Genomic DNA, 26,160 nt, shown 5'->3' with positions numbered 1-26,160 from the left:
AGAGAATCACTGATCTGGTGGCTGAGGTCCCCGGTGATTCAGGCCGGAAAGTCGTTCCTACCTCTAAAGTGGACAGTGATCACAACAGACACCAGCCCTTTCGGCTGGGGTGGAATAATGGGGGTTAAGTCGGCTCAGGGCCTCTGGTCGACGAAAGAATCAGAGTTGCCGATCAATCTGCTCGAACTGAGAGCGATCAGGCCTTGCCTCTCCACATGGTCAATGAGACTGCAAGCACGTCCGTTCAGGGTCCAGTCAGACAACGCCACTGCAGTGGCATAAGTCAATCACCAAGGGGGGACAAGAAGCTCAGCTGCGGCACGGGAGGTCGTTCACATACTTCGTGGGTAGAGCGACGTGTGCCGGTTTTGTCAGCCATTTACATTCCCGGAGTGGAGAACTGGCGGACTATCTGAGTCACCAGATGCTGGACCCAGGAGAATGGTTGCATCCGGAGGTATTCAGGTTACTGTGCCTGAGGTGGGGGACACCAGACGTGGATCTTCTGGCCTCCCGTCTTAATCAGAGGGGGCCAAGATTCGGGTCCAGGACAAGGGATCCATAGACGGATGCGTCAGACGCACTGGTGGCTCCATGGGATCAGCACCAGCTGATCTATGCCTTCCTTCCACTGAAGCTGTTACCATGTCTGATTCGCGGAGTGGAAGCCGAGGGGATCCCAGCAATACTGGTGGTCCCAGATTGGCCTTAGCGCCCATGGTACGCAGACCTGGTGCATCTGGTGGCAGACGCTCCCTGGCGACTGCCATTACGAGAGGGCCTTTTGTCTCAGGGTCCGATTCTCCATCCTGCTTTACCATCGCAGGCTTTAACGGCATGGCTATTAAGAGCCAGCTGTTGAGGAATCGGGGTCTGGTGGACTCGGTGATCCCAACTATGTTGAGAGCATGGAAATCTTCTTCTAGGAAGATATATCATCGTACCTGGACGGCCTGCATCTCCATATGTGAGAAGGGTTGGCATCCGCGCTCTTTTTCCATTTCCAGGATCCTGCTGTTTCTTCAGCAACGAGTAGACCAAGAATTGGCGTTAAGCACTATTAGAGGGCAAGTTTCAGCTTTCACTGTCTTTTTCAGCGACCCCTGGCGTCTCGCTCATAGTGAGTATCTTTGGTCAGGGGGTCTGTCATGTAGTCCCTCTGGTGCGTCCACTGTTACCCCCATGGGATTTGAACCTGGTGTTATCGGCGCTTCAAAATCCACCGCTTAAAAATATCAGAGTGTTCCCCTGTTGTCGCTTTTTCAGAAAGTGGTCTTTCTAGTGGCCATCACATCGGCCAGGTGGGTCTCGGAACTGGCGACCTTGTCTTGCAAGTCGCCTTATCGGGTTATCCATAAGGATAGGGCGGTGTTGCGTTCGCAACCGTCCTTTCTACCGAAGGTGGTCATGGCTTTTCACATTAATGAGGACATGGTGTTACCATATCTCTATCCTAGGACAAAAACACCCTAAGGAGGTGGCCCTTCATGCTTTGGGCGTGGTTCGGGCTCTAAATGTGTATTTGTATACCACTGCTCCCTTTCGGAAGTCAGAGTCGCTGTTTGTTTCGGTAGCTGGTTCCAAAAAAGTAATGGCGGTCTCATCGGCCACCATTTCCAGGGGGATCAGGCAGATTGTAGTACAAGCCTACACCTTAAAGGGGCAGGTGCCCCTCTTTCCAGTTACGGCCCACTCCACAAGGGCAATCGGAATGTCTTGGGCTTTCCGACACCAAGCGTCTATCACTCAGGTGTGTAGGGTGGCGACCTGGTTGTCTGTCTACACATTTACCAAGTTCTACAAGGTAAACGTCAGTGCATCGGCTGATGCCTGTTTTTGGCAGCAAAGTTTGCAGGCGGCTGTATAGTTGCAATTGAATATGCAATATTTTACCTTTTTTTTTCCTGTTTTTTTTTTCGATTAAAAATACAGTACATTTAAGTTAATGCACTGTTGCATTACATTCCGCAGTTTTTTGTGCGATTGTGGGTAGTCACTCCTGTTGAGGGTACCCTGATTTTGTGGTGGATTTCTCCACGCACTGTTCTTTTTTTGTTGGTAAAGTTACACTTGTTCCCACTTGCCACGGTGGATGAAGTGTTTATGCTGTTTTTCCCACCCCTCGTTTTGGCACTGCTTGGGGACGTCCCAATGGCTAAGAGAGGAGCTGTGTCTGTTGGTGAATATAAGAGAAAATAGGATTTTTTGTACTCACCGTAAAATCCTTTTCTCTGTAATTCACCGACCGACACAGCACCCGCCCCTCCTTTTTTCTTTACGTTATACTGCTTGTTGACGTACTGAGTTCTGCTAGCAGGCAGGAGGGTTGATACCTAAGGGACCGCCCCCATGGGTGGAACTGAAATTTCTAAATGTTGTTTTACAACTTTGCCTAGTATTCTCCTAGAGGTAAGATATACAACCCAATGGCTAAGAGAGGTGCTGTGTCGGTCGGTGAATTACAGAGAAAAGGATTTTACGGTAAGTACAAAAAATCCTATTTTTACAGTTACAGAAAAATGTAAGTGCATTTAATCTATACATCTTAGGCCTGCTGAAGAGACAGAACATTTTTACTTGTTTTACCTGAAGTTCTCTTTTCATATTCATCATTATCGAAGTTGTGTTTTTTTCTTTATTTCAGAGACTACCATACCTCAAAAGAGAAATATCAGGAAATGGATAGCAAAGTTAAAAATCTTAAAAAGTTTGTAAAACTGTTGGAAGACATAATGACGCAGCGATATAAGATGTACCAGCAATTCCTGAGGTAGGCCTACCTTCTAAAGTCCAGCATCTTATTTTGCTTTTCCATCTGTATTTTTTTTTTTTTCTAATTGTTGAAACTTTTAAGCATATATCGGGGAAGTATAAAACACAATCCAGGAAAAAAACTCATGAGCTGCTACCAACATCTGCTACACCCTCAGCTGCCAAAACCTTCCCACACGCTCATATACACGTAGACTCATCTACACATCATTGAGCTGTGGTCCTAAGAACCTCTGCAATGCTCTTCCCCATACCTCCACTCCTCCCTCACCCTCTTTTGTTGTTGTTTCTCCTTTCTTCCCTCTACTACAACAGTTCACCTTCTATGAGCATATGATGGGATCACTACAAGTGCTCGGAGACTCCATAACCCTCTCCTTTCACTTTATTGTAATTATCCAGACACTTGGAAGTTGATCATTCTGTACAGCTGGCCTGTGTGCCAATCAAGTGTCTGTTCTCTTTCAGTAGCTCTGTATTTTCTACACAAATTAATTAAAATTATTGAACGAAAAAATATTAGCTGGCGTTTGGCTTCAATATGTTGTTGTACCAAAATCAGCTATTACATCTAACACTGGTCGGTGGACACCAGTGGACACCGGGATATGCACTGGACACTTTGCTGACACTTATGCGTGTTGATGGTTTTTATTTATTGGAGGACTCTGGAATTTCACTATTGTGGATGAATGCACTGGACACTTTATTGACACTTATATGTGCCGATATTGATTTTTGCAATCTTAATATTAATTTTGAAGGATTTTTTTCTACTTTGTGTATGAAATTTCACTTGAGTGACACTATTCACTGTGTATTGGGATACACACATACCGATATTCTTTGAAGTTTGTTTGATCATCTTAATTTCTTAATTTGTCTAATCACCACGTGTTTATATTTATTATGTTTTTTTTCATATACATATAATTTTTTATTATTTTTTTCACTGTGATATTCATTATATCCATCACCTGGTTATTTTTTCCTTTTATGTTTTGGACTTTTATCACACGAATTCTTATTTATATTTCTTTATTCGATTATTTATTTGAGTATTTCTCACGCTGAGAGCACAACACCACTTCATTTACTCCGTCCATTTATCAATGAGATTTGTTTGACTCATGCGGTGTATGCAGCACTCTTGAGACGTGACTCATCTTTGAAATTTCCCTAATAGCGCAGGAGCCACATATTGCCATTGTAGAGGCTATAACTTTCATACTAACCATATAATATACATTTCTTGGGATTTTTTTTTTTTTTTTTTTTTAACAAAGAAATGTAAGAATTTTGCTTTTATTTGGATATGCTTTATACCAGAAAGTAGAATTTTTTTTAACATTTTTTTTTTTCATTTGAATCGCAAAAAATAAAAAAACACTGGTGATCAAATACCACCAAAAGATTAAGTATATAAAAAACACACACCAGTAAAGCACACTACAAGGTCCAGCCCAGCAAACGGCAGTCTATGGTGTCAGCATGGTGAGGACAAAGATTCGTTCGTTCCAATACACAAGGATCCTGCAGCTTGACAGGTGAAGATCTGGGAAAGATCCAGGGAGCTTAAACAATAAATAAATGGCAGAGTGACATCCTCATTATAGAATGATCTAAATACAAATAGTTCACTTGCATGTTAAAATCCTGGTGATCAGCACGGATGGAAGATGAAAACACCACAGGGTTGTCCGCAGTGTGATGGATGACAGCAAGTCTGTCAATGTATCAGCCTGTGCTATCCCTCTAGCCGGCATCAGAGAAATAAGATGACAGCTGTCAGAAAATTCGGCCAAATTTTCGGCACAGTCGGAGCAATGTACCTTGTGACAACATCTTTGTGTCTGTGAGAAGGGGGACGGGGGCAGTGCTGGGGGCGGTAACTGGTTTCAGAGTTTCACTCCTTTTGAAAAAAACTTTTTTAATCTCACTGTCGGCTAGAGGCATAGGACAGGCTCATTTGCTGACAGCCTTGCAGTTTCTTCATCCATCACACTGCGGACAACCCTGTGGTGTTTTCATCTTCCATCCATGCTGATCACCAAGATTTTAACGTGTACTATTTGTTTTTATAGAATAAACGACTTTATCATTCTAATGAGGATCTTGTGTTGCTATTTCATTATTGTTTGAAATGCCACCAAAGGAAAGCTCTACTTGTGTGAAAATAATGATATACATTTTTTTTTTTTTTTTTTATCAAACAGGAACTTTATTGAATTGTAAGTGAACGGATACAATCCAGCATCTTTAAATTGCTGTCAACAACAGCTAAACATACACTATCAGTCAAACATATGAAAAAGAAGGCACAATATCTGAACGTACAAAGGCATTGTACATGGATAGCCACTTATAAGCATGCTGAAAGCATAGTAAAACTGAGATACATTTCAGTGTTGCATGACTGTGCAATTACCAGTTAAAGCGGAGGTCCACCCTAAAAAAAAAAAAAAAAATTACATAAAAAAGCTCCTAAAAAATGTGTGGGGGGGGGGGGGGGGGGATGACATTTTTTTTACTTACCAGAAATATCTGTTGCTAGGCAGATCGTCCTAATCTGCCAGTTCCTACACCGCTGTAGTCTTCATTCTTCTTCTCCTCGTGTTGTCTTCTGGGGAATGGGGCGTGCTGTCTTCTGGGACTTGTGTGTGTCCCAGAACACAACCGGCCATTTACAAAGTGCCGTGCGACTCGTGCATGCGCAGTAGGAAATGGGCAGTGAAGCCGCAAGACTCCACTGCCTGTTTCCCTTAGCTCGAATTGCGGTGCCAGAACCGATCCGATGGACTTATTTTCCTCAGGCGGCTGACATCACTGGCACCCTAGACAGGTAAGTGTGCTTATTAAAAGTCAGCAGCTACAGTGTTTGTAGCTGCTGACTTTTAACCCTTTCATGACGAAGCCTATTTTTGGCATTTGGTGTTTACAAGTTAAAATCCATATTTTTTGCTAGAAAATTACTTGGAACCCCCAAACATTATATATATATATTTTTTTAACAGAGACTCTAGAGAATAAAACGGCGATTGTTGCAATATTTTATGTCACACGGTATTTGCACAGCGGTGTTTTTAAATGCAACTTTTTGGGAAAAGGGACACTTTCATGAATTAAAAAAGAACAAAACAGTAAAATTATCCCATTTTTCTTTTAAAATAAGGTGAAAGATAATGTTACGCCGAGTAAATAGATACCAAACATGTCACACTTTATAATTGCACGCACTTGTGGATTGACAACAAAGTACGGTACCTAAAAATCTCAATAGGCGACGCTTTAAACATTTTTTACGGTTACCAGGTTAGCGTTACAGAGGAGGTCTAGTGCTAGAATTATTGCTCTCGCTCTGACGATCGTGGCGATACCTACATGTGTGATTTGAACACCGTTTACATGCGCGGGCACGACTTCCGTATGCGTTTTCTTTGCTTCACGAGCTCGCGGGGACGGCGGGCACTTTAAAAAAAATTTTTTATTTATTTTAAAATGACTAAATTGTTTAAAAAAAAAAAAATTGATCACTTTTATTGCTGTCACAAGGAATGTAAGCATCCCTTGTGACAGTAATAGGCGGTGACAGGTACTCTTTATGGAGGGATCGGGGGTCTAAAAGACCCCCCCCACCCCTCCTTTACACTTCAATGTATTCAGATCGCCGAAAACGGCGATTCTGAATACTGGATATTTTTTTTAAACCGGCGCCATTGGCAGCCTAGTAAACGGGAAGTGACATCATGACGTCGCTTCCGTGTTTACTATGAGGAGACTGGAACGAAGCCGATTACGGCTTCGTTCCAGTTCCTCCCCAGCGGCCGGAGGCATCGCACCAGGAATCGGTGCTCCCGATCGAGCGGGAGCACCGGTAACAGCGTCCCCTCCCGCTCCTCCGGCATAACAGCCGAGCGGCTTTTAGCCGCATCGGTTGTTATGGCTGGATAGCCAATCGCCTGCTGAAAAAAACGGTACCGGGATGATGCCTGCAGGTGAGGGCATCATCCCGGTATACCCCCCGGAAGCCGAGTACGCACATCTGCGTACGCTCAGCGCGAAGGGGTTAAGCTGGAACACCGCTTTAAAGTAACACAGTGCTAAATAGCAGAAAATGGTCTGGTTATGAAGGGGGTAAAACCATCTGGAGGTCAAGTGGTTAAGTGTATATCTAGTTCTTTAAGTTCCTGCCTGGAAATGGATACCTGCAAAATGCCTATAGATACCTGAACCCCTCCATAAGGCTATATCCTTGTGTGCAGTCATGGTGAAGGGGGGTACAGAGCACAACCTACCTTCTCATCTCAGTGTTCTCAACACTCCTTACTGCTTTTTTCCCCTCAATAAATATAGATGGCATGTGAAGACCAGGCCTTTATTTTGTGATGGGTTGCATATGCCATGGCTTAGGACAGCAGTTTCCCTAGGTTAGCTGCCCGCACCTTGTTTTTTTTATTCCAGAGCATACAAGGTTCTCTGTTATATTTACTATACAACTTCCCAGTTTACACATAGTGTTTGTGATTGGGTAATAAAGAATTGTTTTTATAGGCAGACATCTATTTGCCTGTGGCAGCATATGACTGAAAGCCGTGTTCAGGAAAGCATTAAATGAACTTGTTACAGGAATTGTTTACTTTCCTATGGAAGATATAAAGAGCAGAATTGTTCCACCTGTCTCTGTTCACCAACCAAGAAATGTTCCAGTTCAGGCTGCACATAAGCAGTTCTATAAGATGTGATTTCTGCATGTGCCACTGGGGGGCCACATAGGTTATTGCTTTTCATGTCCTCACTAAGGAGAAATAAAATGTCAGTTCCCAGCTCTTCTCTATTCCTTGTCTGCATATTTAATTTGTGCTGTATGACCCTTATAAAATGTCTGCATTATCTGCCTGTCTGCTTCCACTAGCCTGCTTTGTATTCAGTGCTGGTTAACCCCCTAAATTAATTGATCTGTATTAATGCTTGCCGCGTTATCCTGTGAGGGACGCAGTGAATATCCTTACTGTAAGGGCAATGTGAAAAGATAGCATCTGTATTCATGATACCATTGTGTGTGGTGAAAACTATCTTAGAGTGACATTATATTTAGTCATGGCCCAATGTCCATTTAATTGATGTAGCTGATACGGTCTCTGCTAGGACAGTTGCAAATCTTGTTACTTAACCTTGGATCTTCTGAACGCCCAAGGACTTAATCTCTCTCATCCAGGAAAATAAGAAAACTGGCTTATCTTTTTTGTACAGGACTGGTATTCCCCCTGGGTTATATGCAGGTTACCGCCAGACGACAGGACACCTTTAAAAAAACGTGGCCACCCCTACACCCCCCCTTGTATGACCCCCCCCCCACTCCTGTAGTTTCCTTAGGTGAAGGACCTGTTTATTTATTGTTACCGCTGACAATTTACACAGCACTTTACATATATATTATACATTCATAACAGTCCCTACCCCCAAGGAGATTACAATCTAAGACTTTCTAACTCCCATTCATTCAACGTCATACTAGGGCCACTTTGGACAGGAGCCAGTCAACCTACCAGCATGTCTTTGGAGTGTGGGAGGAAACTGGACCACCTGGAGGAAACCCACATGGACATGCAAACTCGGCCTTAGTGCTACCAGGCAGAAGTGCTAACCTCTTAGCCACGTGCTGCCCGACCTGTTCTCCTCTGGTGCTAATCACGTACAGAGCTGTATGCATACAGGGACATATGCCCCAAATGGAAGAAGTCTGCTCGTCCTTGGCCCTGTGCGCAAAATATTGGCTGTGGCGGAGCCCGTAACAGAATTTAGGACTAATAACCAGTCACTGGGTTGGATCGTTGCCACATGATGAAGGGAGTGAATGCTGTGTATTGGCTCACTGATTTTCTTTCACCCGTTACCTTGAATCTCTGATTGCACAATTTTCTTAGTAGTAGATTGATTGTCTTCATGCATTTATTAAAATAGCTTGGTAACCTTTGGTTGGCAGTCACCTAATTTTCCACACATTGAAAAGATTGGGTTGCAAATGAGTTGAGGGGATAAATTGCCCAGTAGCATACGCTAGGAGAAAAAGAACAAACAGAAATGTTGCAATAATGTAATAACCAATGTCTTCTAATATAACAGACTTATTTTTTTTCCTCATTCTGTCTTGCACAGGTATCTCAGTTTGCGATGCAAGTTTTACTTTGACTCCTTACTCTCCCAGCGAGGCTACTCTGGGAAAATCTCATTTGACCACAAGAATGAGACACTCTCTATTACCGTAAGTCCCTTGTGAGGAGTATGCATCAGGGTATACCATACTTGTCTTATAAAGCTGCTATTAACTTGTAGATAGTGGCTGTTATTCAATAAGCACACAGCGATGCAGTTATGGATAACACTGATACATGGACAGGCCTTACTTAAGTTATCCAGTCATATCACAGAAAAAAATCCTGTTTTTAGTCTAGTTTATTTAGTCTTTTTTTTCGTCTGCACAATATGGGGTATTTAAAGTAAAAACAGCCATAATCTGAGTGAACATTCTTGACTGCACAGTTTCTCCAGTGCTGAGAGTTCAGGAAGGAGGAAATTTTCACTACTGCCTGTATACACGCCCATATGTGTGATGTCAATATATGTGACCTGGCTAGCTCTGGGAACTAGAAACTGTCCTCTCCAGCATAAAAGACACAACTGTGCAGGTTGGCTACCCTGCCTGTGTTAGCTGGCCTTCCCAGATAGACAGTGCAGGAGGGGAAGAATCTATGCATACAGGATAAAACAGACTTTTTACACAATGCAAAGGATTAACGCCTTCATTCCACAATGATTATAACATGCATATATACAGACTGATTTTACTGTTGTGGGTTTAGTAACACTTTAAAGTGGTAGTAAGCCACAGTTTAAGAAAAAATAAATAAAACTTCCCCTGTAAGGTGGTCATAATAAGCATTGCATACTAGCACATTATGCAAGACTTACCTTTAAAACAAAGCCCTCCAAGAGCGTACTGTCACTGCTGACAGGGCTTCCTTCTTCACCCGGTCTTCCTTCCAGGTTTGCAGATTCCGGCTGCATGAGTGGCTGGGAGTGCGATGACTTCATTCTGAAGGTCCAGCACGATATGCCGGACCTTCAGAACGCATGCGCCAGTGACGTCCCTGGCTGCATACAGTGTGAATATCTCCTAAACAGTGCAAGTTTAGGAGATAGTCACGGTAACTTCAGGTGAGCCTTTTTATAGGCTTACGTGTAGGTACAATTTGAAAAAGTGGGTTTACTACAACTTTTAACCACTTCAGCCCCAGACCATTTGGCTGCCAAATGACCAGGCTACTTTTTGCGATTCAGCACTGCTTCGCTTTAACTGACAATTGTGCGGTCATGCGACGTGGCAACCCAAATAAAATTGATGTCCTTTTTTTCCCACAAATAGAGCTTTCTTTTGGTGTTATTTGATCACCTCTGCGTCTTGTTTTTTTTTTTTTTTTTTTTTTCCGCTATAAACAAAAATAGCGGCATTTTGGGGGGAAAAAGCAATATTTTTAACTTTTTGCTGTAATAAATATCCTCCAAAAATATATTTAAAAAAAATAGTTTTCCTCAGATTAGACCGATACGTATTATTCTACATATTTTTGGTAAAAAAAATCACAATACAAAATAGGGAATAGTTTTATTGCATTTTTATTAATAAAATTTTTTTTAATTTATTTTTTTACTAGTAATGGCGGCGATCAGCGATTTTTATCCTGACTGTGACATTATGGCGAACACAACTGACAATTTTGACACATTTTTGGGACCATAGGCATTACTACAGCGATCAATGCTATAAAATTGCATTAATTACTGTAAAAATGTCACTGGCAGTGAATGGGGTTAACCACTAGGGAGCAGGGAAGGGGTTAAGTTAAGAGTGTCCTAGGGAGTGATTCTAACTGTCTGGGGATGGGCTAGCAGTGATACGACACTGATCGCTGATCCCGATAAGAGGGAGTAGACAATCAGCGTCCTGTCATTAGGCAGAACGAGGAGATGCTGTGTTTACACTGGCATCTTCACGTTCTTCAGCCCCGTGACACGATCGCGGGCACCCGGCGGAGATAGTCCGCCAGTCACGGAGCTTGCAGCAGGCGTGAGCGCACAGCGGGAAATTCAAAGTGACGTACAGGTACGTTACTTTGCCTAGCCATGCCACTGTGCTGACGTATATCGGTGTGAGCCGGTCTTTAAGTGGTTAATATGTTTGTAAAGCCTTAAAGTTTTTACCCAAATGCATTAAGGTGAAAAAACCTTCTGTGCTGCACTTGCCCCCCTAGCCCTTCCTTATACTTGAGCCGGATCCAGTAATGTGTATGAGAGCAGCTGTTCCACCTCACTGCACAGAGTGATGGAATCAAATTCTATGTGGTGGGGTTGGGACCGTGCCACCCTGTCTAGGTCAATGGTTACAGACAAGGGAGCTTGGGAGGGAGCACACACAAGTTCCCCCATAGGAAGGGCCTTCCTTTGGGGGGCACTCCCTGAAGAAGAGGAGTCAGGAGCACCAGTGGGGGACCTCAGAAGAAGAGGATCTTGGCTGCTCCGTGCAAAACCACTGAACAGAGCAGGTAAGTGTAATATGTATGTTACTTTAAGGCTGCATTCACACCTGAGCGTAGCTTTTCAAGCGTTTTTTGCGGCGTTTTTTACCGCGATTCGCTGCGTTTTTTACCGCGTTTTGTCGCGAATTTGTGCAGGGCAAAAGGTCACCAATGTTAAAAGAAGAAAAACGCCCAAATCAGCCCGATTCACGTGACAAAAAAGGGTCCGGAACTTGTTTGAGCTTCAGGCGTAGGGCTTCAGGCGACTTGGAGTGGAGATGTGAACCATCTCCATTGAGAATAATGGATTTTTTCCCCTCCAGCGTTTTGTAGCTTCAGGCGTCAAGCTACAAAACGCTCAGGTGTGAATGGGGTCTAAAGGGTGGGAAAAAAGGACCCTTTTATTGATACTTTAAAGATCACATTTTCCAATCATCTTTGTGCTATAATAACCTTATTTTCGAACAGTATTTATATGAAATTATTTATAAATAACTTTGTAGGTAGGGCAGCTTCATAAATTGTTTCTTGCTAGTTTTCTGATTCATTACCAGGGTTTGGCAGGTACATTTTATAGGGCAGTGAAAACCAGAGCAGTGGATTTTTTTTTTAACACAAATGATTGCTCAAAGTAGTTATTTAGTGGAATTTGAAGAAAACACCAGAAAAAAAAACATCAAATGAGCGAAACTGATGCAGGACATAATAGTCAATGAATGCAGGGGAGAAGGAAGGGACCTGTTCTTGTCCTTGTGTATGCCACTTTACAACGGCAGTAAAATCAATAGAATACATACAAAGTGGCTGATTATGGAATCAAAGTGGCAATGTAAAAACATTAACCCCTTGCCGCCGAGTGTACGCAGATGTGCGTACTTGGCTTTCGGGGGTTATACCGGGATGATGCCCGCAGCTGCAGGCATCATCCCGGTACCGGTTTTTTAGAGCGGGCGATTGGCTTTCCAGCTATAACAAACAATGCAGCTAAAAGCTGCTCGGGTGTTATACCAGAGGAGCGGGAGGGGATGCTCCCGCTGCTCTTACCGGGGCTCCCATTCCATCGGGAGCCCCGATCAACAATCCGACGCTTATGGCGGCTAGGGAGAGACTGGCTTGAAGCCGTAAGCGACTCCATTCCAATCTCCTGATCGTAAACATGGAAGCGGCGTCACTTCCTGTTTACTCGGCTGCCAATGGCGTCGGTTTTAAAAAAATATACAATATTCAGAATCGCCAAAAACGGCGAACTGAATACTTTGAACTGCAAAGGAGGGATTGGGGGTCTTTTAGACCCCCGATCCCTCCATAAAGAGTACCTGTCACAAGGGATGTTTACATTCCTTGTGACAGCAATAAAAGTGACCAAATTCTTTTATTTTTTTTATTTTTTTTAACAATTTATTAATTTTAAAATAAATAAGGAAACATTTTTTTTTTTAAACGCATACGGAAGTCGCGCCCGCATATGTAAACGGTGTTCAAATCACACATGTGAGGTATTGCCGCGATCATCAGAGTGAGAGCAATAATTCTAACACGAGAACTCCTCTGTAACTCTAACCTGGTAACCGTAAAAAATGTTTTAAAGCGCCGCCTATGGAGATTTTTAGGTACCATAATTTGTCGTCATTCCACGAGTGCGTGCTATTATAAAGGGTGACATGTTTGGTATCTATTTACTTGGCGTGACATCATCTTTCACATTATACAAAAAAATTGGGCTAACTTTACTGTTTATTTTTTATTTATTTTTTTATTCACGAAAGTGTCCCTTTTCCCAAAAAGTTGAGTTTAAAACACCGCTGCAGAGCACTTCCGGTTCCGGCGCCGCATGGAGTAGCTGTCCCTCCGCACAGCTCCCACAGACCGGCCCTTACAGCGGTCTATAAAACCGGCATTTCTGCCCTAAAAACACTGGCAACCCTTCCCCACGACACCGGGAGTACCATGGACCGGTTTGTGGATAAAACCGGGCCACGATCGTACGCGTCCACCACCGCGTGGTCGGCTCATCCGCACATCGAGGCCACGGCTTCGGCCTACACAGCTCCGGCCTGCACGGCCCCTCCAGCGGAGACAGCGCCTGAGATGGAGGTAGGGGACAGCTCATCCTCACAGACAGCCCAACAGCAGTCCCCGGCCCCACAACAGATACCTGGCCCTCCTCAAACACTATCTATGCAGCAGCCCATGATACCTCCGTTAGCACAGGACCACCACACAGAACTCCTGTCTCAGGCTGTTGCTGCTCTCCTCTCCCCAATGATTGCTGCATCAGTGGAGAAGGGGTGAGCTCAGGAATGCAAAAGATCCAAGCCCAGTTAGGGGAGCATACCTCCAGACTGAATAAGGCCGAACACCACATTTCCAATCTTGAAATTGCTCGTAATTGCTAAATACTTGAACTAGTCCGACAAAGCCTCCATACTACAGCAATACCGACAGTCCAGATCCCTTCAGATTGATGGGGTGAAAATCTTAATATTTGCTGACTATTTGGTGGACGTCTCCAAGAAACAAAAGGCTTTTCAACACATCTGCATGGAACTTCATCAACGACAACTAAAATTCACCCTTGCATTCCCGGTTGTCCTTCGGATCAAAGCCCCAAATGGCGACCAACTCTCCTTCCAAGATCCGGCGGAAGCTACGTCCTTTCTGAAATCACTACACTCGGGACCCCATCTCAGCCCCACATCCAAAAGCGGCTCCTGTCAACCGAGCTCTGGATCAAAGGAGCCCACGGAAAGACTCTCCTAAGCACTTTAGGGAATCGGGCCCGATTGAACACGCCTTAGTCAAATGCTGATGGGCTCACCGCCCAATTGTATTTGAGCTATTCTTTTCCCTTGAGGCCTGGTCGTCTTATCGATTATCGATCTTACATGGGCAAGGTGAACTGATCTTGGACCCCCCTCCTGTGGTAGTCCACACCCCTCAGGTATTATCCGACATGGGTAAAAGGGCTATTTGTTGTTCTAACTTAGTATCTGTTCACATCTCGTTTAATGTGTTCATGTTATCAATGGTTTTACTTCTTGGTCTTTTCAACTTCTTTAGTTGTGTAATTCCCCTATGGCCTCCTTGTGTTGACTTACTTGCACTCCCCGAACTATTGCCTAGACTGATGGTATACTTTATCCCCCCCGGTAGGGCGGACGTATCTGCATCAGTCACGGGGCCTGGTACTGGGGCCTGGTACTGGGGCTGGTCTTCACAGTGATTTCCATGCGGAAAAAAGCGAAGTTCGTTAATGTTTTTATATGGTTCGTTATTATTTTTCTATGGTATCTATACTCTTCCCCCCTCCCTCCCACTCTTTACCATCCTCTTCTCCCCACATTGTCTACTTTTGATGTAACACCCTCTGCTGTCCCATCAAAGCTGGCACCCCTGGCCTTCTTTAGTATAGCACGTCTAAATTTGCCTCATTCATGTTCCCGCATCCAATTGTCACCAGTAAAACCAGCACAAATGCCTAACGCAATCCCACCAATATGAAAATCATCTCCTGAAATTTGAAGGGGCTCCGTTCCCCACCAAAAGAATGAAGGTGCTTCGCCACCTCAAAAGGCTTTAAGCCGACATTGTTCTTCTGCAGGAAACCCACCTTTCTTCATCCGACTTCCATCGGATGAGGAAACTTTGGGTGGGCACGGTGGTGGGATCCGACTCTACTGGCCGTAAAGCAGGAGTACTTATCCTTATACATAAGAACCTTCCCTGTAAGATCCTATCTACTGACACAGATCCCCAGGGCCGACTACTTTCCATTCACGTACATATAGGGACGAAAGGGCTCATAATCTCCAACGTCTACACCCCCAACAGCCCTCCGAAGCAATTCTTCAGCACATTGACCGGATGGCTACTCCGCCATCCACACCTTCCACATGTGATTGGCGCTGACTTTAACTCCAAAATTAACCCATTTGATGATAGGTCCTCGTCCACGCACCCCAAACCACCTCCAGCCCCCACCACCCCGACAATCCTAGCGCCCACGATGGAATCCCTCTACCTACATGACATTTGGCGACTTCATCACCCGACCGATCGAGAATTTTCCTTTTACTCCCACCTGCATAATGTTTTCACTAGGATTGACTATTTATTCTGCTCAGACGACCTAATTCCCCTGATTCCGGAAGCAGACATTCATGACATAGCAATATCTGACCATGCACCCATCTCGGTGACCCTGGAGACTCCTGACTTACACCCCAATCCTAAAATATGGCACTTCCCATCCTACCTTCAGAACAACTCCGACTTCCGCGCTTACATTGAAAAAGAAAAAAAGAATGGTTAGACTACACACTGACTAATGCGGCACACGCAGATAACCCAAATCTGTTTTGGGATACGGGAAAGGCGTTCCTTAGAGGTCGCATTATCTCCTATGCATCCTCCTATAAAAAGAACGCAATTACAAAAAATCCAGTTCCAGACTCCACCATGCACAACGAGCACTCTATGCCCATGACTCTTCTGAAAACCGGTCTGCTTGGCAAGTTGCTAAACAGTCCTTTGACACCTGGGCCGACACCCTGGAATCTACCAAAAAAGCATATTTTGACGCCACCCTCCATAAATTTGACAACAAGGGGGGCAAGCTTCTCGCCAGACTTTGTAAGGGACCCTATCATCCGACTGTTATTTCCTCCATACGCGACCCAGATGGCAACGTCACGTCCACACAAAAAGGAATTAATGCGGCTATGCTGCGCTACTATTCTTTACTCTATGTGGCTGACCCTATAGATAATGCCACTGCACGCGACTTCCTCGAGAAAGTCAAGCTGACCCAAATATCTCCCTCCCAATTAGAGACCCTTAACGCACCCATCTCTCTCACGGAAGTTTCGTCCACTATACATAAGCTAGCCTCCTCCAAAGCCCCAAGCCCAGATGGCCTGACAGGCGAATTTTACAAAACACTAGGCCCGCTCCTAGAACCGACTCTCAAAGACGTTTACCAACACGTGGTCAGGCGGCCCCTATCTGCCCACGGGCAACCAAGCGATTGTCAAACTACTGGAAAAAAAAAGGAAAGGACCCACAAGGACCCGGCTCATATAGGCCCATTTCGCTTTTAAACCTTTATGTCAAAATTCTTTCAAAAATAGTAGCTACAAGACTAGCTCCCATCATCCCTTTTCTGATACACCCTGCCCAATCGGGTTTTGTCCGAGGCAGAACGGCAACAGTCAATATTAGGCAGGTGATGATGGCTCTAGAACACGCAAGATGCAACCCAAACAGTGACCATGCCATTATTACTGTCGACGCCGAAAAGGCATTTGATAACGTTAGTTTTGAATGGCTTTTCGTGGTATTGACTAAAATGGGTTTCTCCGGCCCTTTCCTCCACCTAGTTAGCTCCATGTATACCACCCCGGCAGCCAGATTGGTAGCCACAGGTCTCCTCTCAGACGAGTTTCGCCTTCATAAGGGGATGAGACAAGGCTGCCCCCTATCCCCACTCCTTCTTAATATAGCTCTTGAACCTCTATCCAGATACCTGTCTAGTGTGGCCCCTCTACATGGCATTAAAATAGGGGAGCACGAATTGAAGACATCTCTCTTTGCGGATGATGTCCTCATATTCTCAACTAACCCATCTGCAGACATGCCCACGATCAAATCTACCTTTGACCAATTCAAAAAATGTTCGGGTCTACGCATAAACTACTCTAAGAGCGAAATTCTTCCCATAGGATCCCTTTCACCGCCAACGTGGGCTCATGAATCCATTTTCACGGTCGCAAAATCGCACATCACCTACCTAGGCGTAAAAATAGGGAAACTTCCCTTGTCTCTTTACCACCTCAATTATCCTTCCCTATTTGCCAAAATTACTCAAGAACTAGAAAACTGGATGGATCTGTGTCTCTCGCTCCTGGGAAGATGCCACCTGGTAAAAATGGTCAGTTTCGCACGCCTTCTGTACCCTCTCCAGATGATTCCCTTGCTCCTATGGCATGGGGATACCAAACTCCTTAACTCTGCTATATCCAAATTTATTTGGCGAAACAAAAGACCGCGTATAGCATTCTCTAAGCTCCATCTTCCCAGGACCGAAGGGGGTATCAGTTTCCCTAATATTAGAACCTATAACCTAGCTTGTCTTTTGAGGGCGGGCATGGACTGGATAACCCAAAAATCCTGCTACTCTAACTACCATCTGGAAGCTGCAATGACCCACCCTTACTCCCTGGCAGCTCTCCTCCATTGTAAGTGGAAGTCACTGCCACCTTTGCTTCAACACAACCTCCTGCTAAGGGACACTGTTATTGCTTGGAGGGAGGCAAGGAAAAGTCTCAAGCTTTCTCCGTTTATCTCCAGGTTCCTACCGATACAGGGCCACCCAAATTTTACCCCGGGCTTGGACCACCATTCCTATGAGGCTTGGCAGCAAAGGGGTCTCTCAACTTTCTCTTCCCTCTGTGAGCTGGAGTCTGGATGTGTACTGTCTTTTCATTCACTGGCCGCCAAGTTCTCCCTTCCAAACTCATCTGCTTTCCACTATGGTCAATGTGTCAGCTTCTTACAAAAAACCTGCAGAGATGAACCCATAAGATTTAAATCTTCCTTTATAGAGGCACTTCTACAAAAAGACTCTTACAAAATCTCTGACATTTACACTCCTCTATTCTTGAAAACCACTCCTCCTCTGAAATCCTCGTCGGTAGCCAACTGGGCAAGAGACTTCCTGGACGTTGACCTGGTGGAAAAAATTCTTCAAGGCCTTAATACGGTGTACATGCTGGTTCCAAATGAAACATGGAGGGAAACCCTTCCTCCCCACACCCCAGTCACACTCATCTTCATCTTCAATGTGCCCATTGTTTCAACTACCTAAGCCTTCTCTCACATACCGCTATTGGACCTGCTCCTTTATTTCCACCTTCTGGGATCAAATTTTGGCCTACATCTTTGAGGTTACACTGCTGAAGCTCCCCAAGGACCCTTTGCTCCTCATTTTTGGGCACTGGGACCCCATACTACTCCCCTGGTCAACCACTCCCACACCTCAGGGCAAGGATTGGGCCCAAATATGCCTCCTGCTCACCAGGAGAGCCATTCTAACCAACTGGATCTCCACCTCAAAACCATCTGTATCCCAAGTCAGTAGAGACCTCCTGCAGCTCCTATTCCGAGATAAGCGCAATACAAATCTGTCACATGAGAAAGCCAAACAGCGCTTCTGCAACAGATGGGATCTTTTTATGGCCTCAAAACTCACTCCTCGGGAACAAGCACAACTCGAAGATCATTCCTTCCTCTATAATGGACCCTCAGCCACATCTTCTACAACTTGACCACTACAGTCAGAGGACCGCGGACCCCGGACTCCTACCTGAAATCTCCTCCCCCAGACGGATCAAACTTCTGTTGGTTACCCCCCCCCACCCTTTGTTTGAACCTAGCCTTACATTGTGTAAACCCTCCATGTGTATGTACAGGAAACAGCTGCTGTATAGTAAATGAAGTACCACTAGAGGTCCTCACAGTTTATGGAATGAAAAAACAGGTGCTGTGATTTGTTTACCAGTAAAGTATGTAATACACAGTAACTATAGATCTGTATTCTGATCATTGGGACCTAAATTCTGTCATAACACCTGTGTATAACTTTACAATTCTGTTTTCTTTTTTATACTTTTCACTAAATCAGAACAGAGATAACTGTTAGGTAGTGTTTAAAGCAGAGCTACAGAAAAATACACATATATGCAATTGAAATACTACATGTATATATGAACTGTTAGGTCAGCGGGTGTTTTTTTTTATTTATTTTTTTATTCTTTACCACCACACTTGTAGTCCAGGCTGGCTCTGCTTAATAGCACAGTCATGTCCAGAATCATGCTGTAGCTGCTGATTAAGGAAATACGAGCCTACCGACTGGACAGTGAAGCGGCAGCAATTAGGCTGGGCATAGGCAGATTCAAATTCAGCTGGTTCAGCAAGGACCAACTGAATTTCGAACTGTGTGACAATGCTTTAACCACTTAAGGACCGGGCCTATTTTATACACTTGGTGTTTATAATTGTTTTGCTAGAAATTACTTGGAACTTCTAAACTTTTTTTTTTCAGACACCCTAGAGAATAAAATGGCAGTCGTTGCAATACTTTGTCACACCGTATTTGTGCAACAGTCTTACAAACGCAATTGTTTTGGAAAAAATACACTTTTTTTAAAATTAAAAAATAAGAAAACAGTAAAGTTAGCCCAATTTTTTTTCTATATTGTATTGTGAAAGATAATGTTGTGCCGAGTAAATTGATACCCAACACGTCATGTTTCAAAATTGCGGAATGGTGACAAACTTTGACACTTAAAAATCTCCATAGGCGAAGTTTAAAAATTTCTACAGGTTACATGTTTTGAGTTACAGAGAAGGTCTTTTGCTAGAATTATTGCTCTCGCTCGAATGATCAGTGATACCTCGTGTGGTTTGTACACTATTTACATATGCGGGCGTGACTTATGTATATGTTCATTTCTGTGCACGAGCACGTCGGGACAGGGCGATTTAACTTTTTTTTATTATTTACTTAACTTTTTGTTTTTACACTGTCCCTTTAAAAAAAATTGAATCACTTTTATTCCTATTACAAGGAATGTAAACATCCCTTGTAATAGTAAAAAAGCATGACGGGATCTCTTAAATGTGAGATCTGGGGTCAAAAACACCTCAGATCTCACATTTACATTTCAAAGCAATAAAAAAAATTTAAAGTTTTTTTTATTTATTTATTTATAGACCTGGACTGATTCAGAGGTATGCAAATGGAATTAGACACAAGTCCGTTTCCATCCGCCTCCCAATTAACCTGCGTGGAACTTCCATGCAAGTCTGCCCTGTTTCCCAGAAAATAAGACCTAGCATGATTGTCGGTGATGGCTGCAATATAAACCCTACCTCCCAAATAAGCCTTAGTTAAAGTTTTTCAGGGTAGGGCTTATTTGTGGGGTAGGGCTTATATTGCAGCTATCACCGACAATCGTGCTAGGTCTTATTTTCGGGGAAACAGGGTATTTGTTAATGCTGCTGCAGAAGCCTACATGACATACTGCAGTGTCTTTATGTGTTTATACTGCGGCACTTGTCTTTTGCTTGACATTATGTTCAGTGATGCATTAGATGTAGTGTCATATGTTTCAAACTACAAGCCTTATATAGGACATGATAATGTATCGATACAGTATTGTAGACTTCAGTACATGTTTACAGTACAGGCCCCATTCGTGACTTCTTGGGTAATGACTCTAGTTTTAAGCCTCACCCCTGTCATTTGGCTTTATGGGAATACCTCTGCAGCATATGTGTAAGTCCGTACTATAGTACGTTATTGCACTGAGTCACTTAAGTGTCTTTTCTTCCTTTCAGGTCCAGCCTGGAGAAGTTAGTAAGGCTTCGTTATCTGACATGAGGTCTCTCTCTGGAGGCGAACGATCATTTGCAACTGTTTGTTTTGTTCTTTCTCTATGGTCGATTGCTGAATCGCCTTTCCGGTGTCTGGATGAATTTGATGTATACATGGTAATGTTCACCTGTTTCATTCAGTTTATTTTTGTTTTAATAATGCTGCAAGCACTGAAAAATACCTGTTAATCTGACAGAAATTCTGTGTGCTTTCCTGTTTGAGCTGACAACATGGTGCCTTTGCTGTATAAAAAAACCCAAGCAACATTTTCAGTTTTCACCTGGGCGGCAGAACTCCTACCTGTTCCCCACCCCTCTCTGTCACTCTCCACATGCATACATTGATTTATGTCATGGGTAATAATCAAAGGTGCCTAGTACTGTGTATTGCTAAACATTGCCTTTTTTGGCTCTAATGTAAGGTAAAAAATCCTCTCTGTAATTCACCTTCCTGTCTAGTGTAATGTTTAAGCAGCAATTTGATTAAATATTTATTTTATTATGCTTTGCAGGACATGGTGAATAGGCGGATATCAATGGATATGATACTTACCATGGCCGACTCTCAGAGGTTTCGCCAGTTCATTCTTTTAACCCCACAGAATATGAGGTAACACATTTATGATCGCTAAACAGTAGACACATTTGAGGCAGAAAATATTTAGCAGTTCTAGTTTTCAAAGTTGCAAACAGACAGCAGAGGACATGATCTAAGTGTATTAAATATATATTTATTTATTGAACAGGGACCCTCCCAAATCACAATGATATGATCTATTGATCTATACAACGACCATAATACATGATGTCTTGCAAAGGGATTACTACACCATATCTGCTGAGCTCCCAGTAACTCATTGCGAGGCTGGCATAGCAGGGAGAAAATGAGCTCCCAAGGCAGTGCCAGTCCTCTCAATGTAGAAATCCCCATCAAACTTGAACTTACTGGTCATCATTGGCCATTTCATCACAATTTAGATCATTCCTTTTTGGTTTTGGATGTTGAGTTTATTTGGTTCCTTAATGTCTGATTTTTGTAATTTGATTATTGTAAACATATTACTAGTGTGTTAAAATCAATATCCAGTATCCATTTTTTTTAATCACTTTTATTTATTTATAATATTCATATTTTAGGGCTACATAAGCAAAATTGGACTTTCTTAGGCATATGGTCCTTGTTCCGCTGGGCTTTGTAGTTGGGGGGGGGGGGGGGGGCACATGAATTAAAAAAAAAAAAGACACTAAAGTTAGCCCATTTTTTATTTTTGTATAATGTGAAAGATGATGTTACGCCAAGTAAATGGATATCTAACATGTCATGCTTTTAAAATTGCATCTGCCCGTGGAATGGCAGCAAACTACGGTGCTTACAATTCTCCATGGGCGACATTTAAACGCCTTTACAGGTTATAAGTTTAGAGTTGCACAGAATTATTTCTCTTGCTCTGACATTTGCAACAATACCTCACTTGTATGGTGTGATCACCATTTACATACGCATTCTGGAGTAACGTATGTGTTCGCATTTGTGCATAAGTATGGTCGGATGGGAGCGCTTAAAATTTTTCTATTATTCTTATTTACACTATCTGCTTTGCACTTTACTGCTATCACAAGGGATGATCAACAACACTTTGACTGCATTGGCCGTAACAGGTCCTCTTTATAGAGATATCTGGGGTCGATTAGACCCCAAATGTCACCTTTAGCCTCCCACACCACCAATTAGACACAGATTGGTCTGATCGGCTGCTTTCTTTGTCCCTGGCAGCCAGGTAAACAAAGAGGCGGAGCCGGTAGTGACAAACTACTCCTTGCTCTCGGTTTCTGGGGTTACAGAGAGAGGAATAACGTCAGTTTCTCTCCCTCTATTCAGTGCAGCAATCACTGCAGGCTGCATTGCTCCCAAGCATTGTAATGGGACTGTAGAGCCCAGGAAAGGCCAAGGGAGCGGGGTGAGGCCCCCCCTTCCTCCTCCCGCAGAAGTGTTCAAGTGGCTAATTAGCCACTGGGATCACTTCTGCCTTACTGGCAGTGGTTGGCTGAAAAGATCCATACTGAGATGATGCCTGTAGGTGCTGGCATCCTCCTAGTATAACTACTGAAACCCGAAGACATCCATGGACGTCTTACAGGCTGCAAGTAGTTAAAGGATAGGTTCACCTTTCGTAACATGTGTCACTTATATTCAGGGTGTAACATGTCACATGTTACAAACAGGCTCCCCCCTGACTCCCGTTTTGACAGCTAGCGGGGATCTTTTTTTTGGGTAGTAATTTTAATAGCTTCTCCTTTAAAAAAGAAAAAAAAAATAGGGTTCCTCTTTAGTTAGAAAGGTAGCACGTTAGTGTGATGTGGCAGATTATTGTTAACACATACAAACATTCAGATATGCCAGCATCTCGTGTCAGGCTTACATTTGAAGCCGTTCTTTACTCCTCACCAAGCGATTGAGCATTAAAGTAGATAATGTGCCCTTTACTGGTGGCCTTCCGAGCTGCCTCAACGGGAAGCCAGAATTTCATTTGATAACACTCGATGCTTTGGGGCTGCTTTAATAAAGCATGAACTTTGAAAAAGAGACACAATTTCTGCTAAGCGAGCAGATTCCTAATGGATGTTCTGGCATGAGAGCTGTGCTTAGAGCTTTCTGGGGAATATCCTAGTGCCACCGTCATTACATAGTGACTGCAGTCTGTCATGGCTTTTAGCTCCTCCCTGTATAGGGAATACTATGTAGAATATAGAGTCAGAGATTGACAGCTGGGAATTTGGTGCCATGAGAGAATCCTGGGTTAATAATGGCTAGGATTTTGCTCCTTTCCAGGTACATAAAGGAGGTGGGGGAGTATCTGGGTTGGACTTTTTTATGAAAAGGTAATTCCCATTCATAAAAGTTAAATTAATCTTTTGGACCTCATCTGTTAACCCAACATGAACAAACAATGAATTTCTTATCTCTCCATTGATTGATTTTTTTTTTTTTTTGTATTAGAAATACCCCCTTGTACTACTTTTTAAAAAGATCGATGGTGTGCCAGTTTTGTTAAAGTGGTTGTAAACCCTTACAAACCACTTTGACCTACAGGTAAGCCTAGATTAAGGCTTACCTGTAGGTCCAAGCAATATCTCCTAAACCTATATGGTTTAGGAGATATTTGCCCGAAAATGGGCACCGCTGTCTACGGCGCATGCGCCGTAGACAGCGGCGCGCAGGCGCACTAAACGCGGCAAGTCCAAGAATGGAGCTGCCTAATTTGTCGACTCCCGTGCGCATGCGCGGGAGTGACGTCATCGCGGCTTCGCCGAATGACAGCGGCGGAGCTGCGAGACGCGACTCCCGTGCGCATGCGCGGGAGTGACGTCATCGCGGCTTCGCCGCTGTCATTCGGCGGAGCTGCGAGACGCCACCAGCAAGATGGATGCAGCGGACTACAGGGGACAGCGGCGACTTCGCTGGCTCCTGTGTCAGGTAAGTGACACATAATGAGCTACTATGCGATGCATAGTAGTCCATTATGCTTTACCTTTGCAGGGAAAAAAAGAGGAAGTAAACCCATTAGGGTTTACTTCCTCTTTAAAACTGAATAAAATTCTGTATTCTAAAAAAAAAAAAAAAAAAGATCAAAGTATCTTGAATCAATAATGTAGTGTACAGAATACAGCAGTCTGCAGAATGTAATATATAGCACAATTCTGCAGACTGTAGTGCACTAGTAGTACAATGGAAAAAATAAATAAAATCTAAGTACCTTTTTTTTCCCCCTAATGGATATACCGCTGTCACATGACCCAGATTTTTCCCAGCCTGTCTGTAGGGAAACCGTTGCAGGAGGATCTTCTAGTCCTCTGCTGCTGATCACATGTTCAAAATTAAAAAAAGAAAAAGACAGCCTTTGGGATACAGAGTTCAAAAAATAGGTAAAATCAAACTGTTTTAAATCCTCATACAAATACATATTTGAAATGTATTCTTTATTTCTTTTTGGAAAAATTATGGTGTGGGTGGATTTCTCCCAATCACGGGATGTGTCACGGCCCTCCAGCCTGTGTCTTAGAATAAGAGGGAGGCGAAGCCTCCGTCAATCACCATGTATTATCCCACAACATTGTGTTTAGCTGGTTAGTGTGCATGGAGGAGGAGAAAGCGAGTGGGCTGTCATTTACCACTGTGTATACACCCACATGTGTGATTTTATAGTCTCATGGGCTGCTCAGATGTGATAGGGGGGAAACGCTCAGGGTAGAAGATGCACTGAAAACCGAGCATGTGCAGTAGCTGCCAACATTGCTCTGCAAAATCCCCAACTGCAGTGAGGACATTGGCAGCAGGAGGAGACAATGAACAGCAGGATCAACCAGTTTTTTTTTTTGCAGAATACAGAAAAAGAATCCCATAGTGTCCATTTATTGATAGTTTTTAATAAAATGGGTTTAATGACAGTTTAAATTGACGGTCAAGGGAGAATTGTGTGGTACAGTAGTGTTCAATGCAAAAGTGTGGGGGTACAGTTAGCAAGAGAAGTGGTGGGCAATGGCAGTAAGTGGAAAAATGTGTGGGTGCTTCCCCCGTGTACTTATTAACATCTGGCCAGCTTCAGAGAGCGGGAACTTTAATGCCCACATACTACACATTACAATCGCTGCACAGTGACCATGCCGTTATAGGCAGCTTTCCCAATCTAGTAATGATTGGAGACTGGCTCCCTAATGTGACCACTGTGACAGCCAATCACAGAGGAGATGTCATCAGGGAGTCTTTCTAGCCCCCTGGGTGTAAATTCCCAGTTAAAGGGACTCAGGAACCACTGCAGTCTCTTTGCTTTGTCCATCCTTCCCCAGTTCTCCTTTTTTTAGGGTCAAAAAGCATCACGGGTTAAAGTTGAACTGACTTTTACCAGGAAGTTCTAGCACTCCAAATAGATTTCTGGAAGTCTTGCATACTGCGTCCCAGCAAAAGCTGGGCTCGCTAAGCTTTCCTCGTTGGGGTCATAGTAACAAAGATCTAGTGGTGATCAGATTCCGCTTCATTGAACCAAAACTTTTTCATTTTGTGCAAAAAAAACAAAACATTTTTCAGTTTTTCCAAATTTGTAATTTATTCAACAAGGATATGGAAATGGTCCGTCTTCAACTGCTGATCACCCACTACTAGCAGAAAAGAGTGAGTAAAAGCAACTTCTGCATTGTCTCAGCCTATTCTGCAAATGCTGCAGTCCTGTCTTGTGATGGTTTTCTTTGAACAAACCAAGCAGAACCATAAAACAGAACCGGTCTTGAGTTAAATCCAATGATGCTTCTGTACTGTAGACTAGCAGATGACAAACACAAATAATAACTGACGTGGCTGATCCTGTGCGCCTCATCTTAGTTA

At 43.5% G+C, this 26,160-nt stretch overlaps 1 protein-coding gene across 1 annotated transcript in view; it reads left to right on the top strand.

The window, feature by feature from the left end:
• Positions 1 to 26,160, top strand: part of SMC6 (structural maintenance of chromosomes 6) — a 171,531-nt gene that overhangs the window by 129,402 nt on the left and 15,969 nt on the right. Inside the window, exons 23-26 of the mRNA XM_077488817.1 lie at positions 2,645 to 2,770; positions 8,929 to 9,034; positions 20,748 to 20,900; positions 21,296 to 21,393. Of these exons, the coding sequence (XP_077344943.1) occupies positions 2,645 to 2,770; positions 8,929 to 9,034; positions 20,748 to 20,900; positions 21,296 to 21,393 (483 nt within the window). The remainder of the gene's footprint in view (positions 1 to 2,644; positions 2,771 to 8,928; positions 9,035 to 20,747; positions 20,901 to 21,295; positions 21,394 to 26,160) is intronic.

Source organism: Lithobates pipiens, unplaced genomic scaffold, assembly GCF_037356315.1.
Source record: "Lithobates pipiens isolate NorthernLeopardFrog02 unplaced genomic scaffold, aLitPip1_a1.2 Scaffold_18, whole genome shotgun sequence".
NCBI classification, from domain to species: domain Eukaryota; kingdom Metazoa; phylum Chordata; class Amphibia; order Anura; family Ranidae; genus Lithobates; species Lithobates pipiens.
Note: the sequence above shows the minus strand (reverse complement) of the source record. Positions and strands in the feature narration are given on the sequence as shown.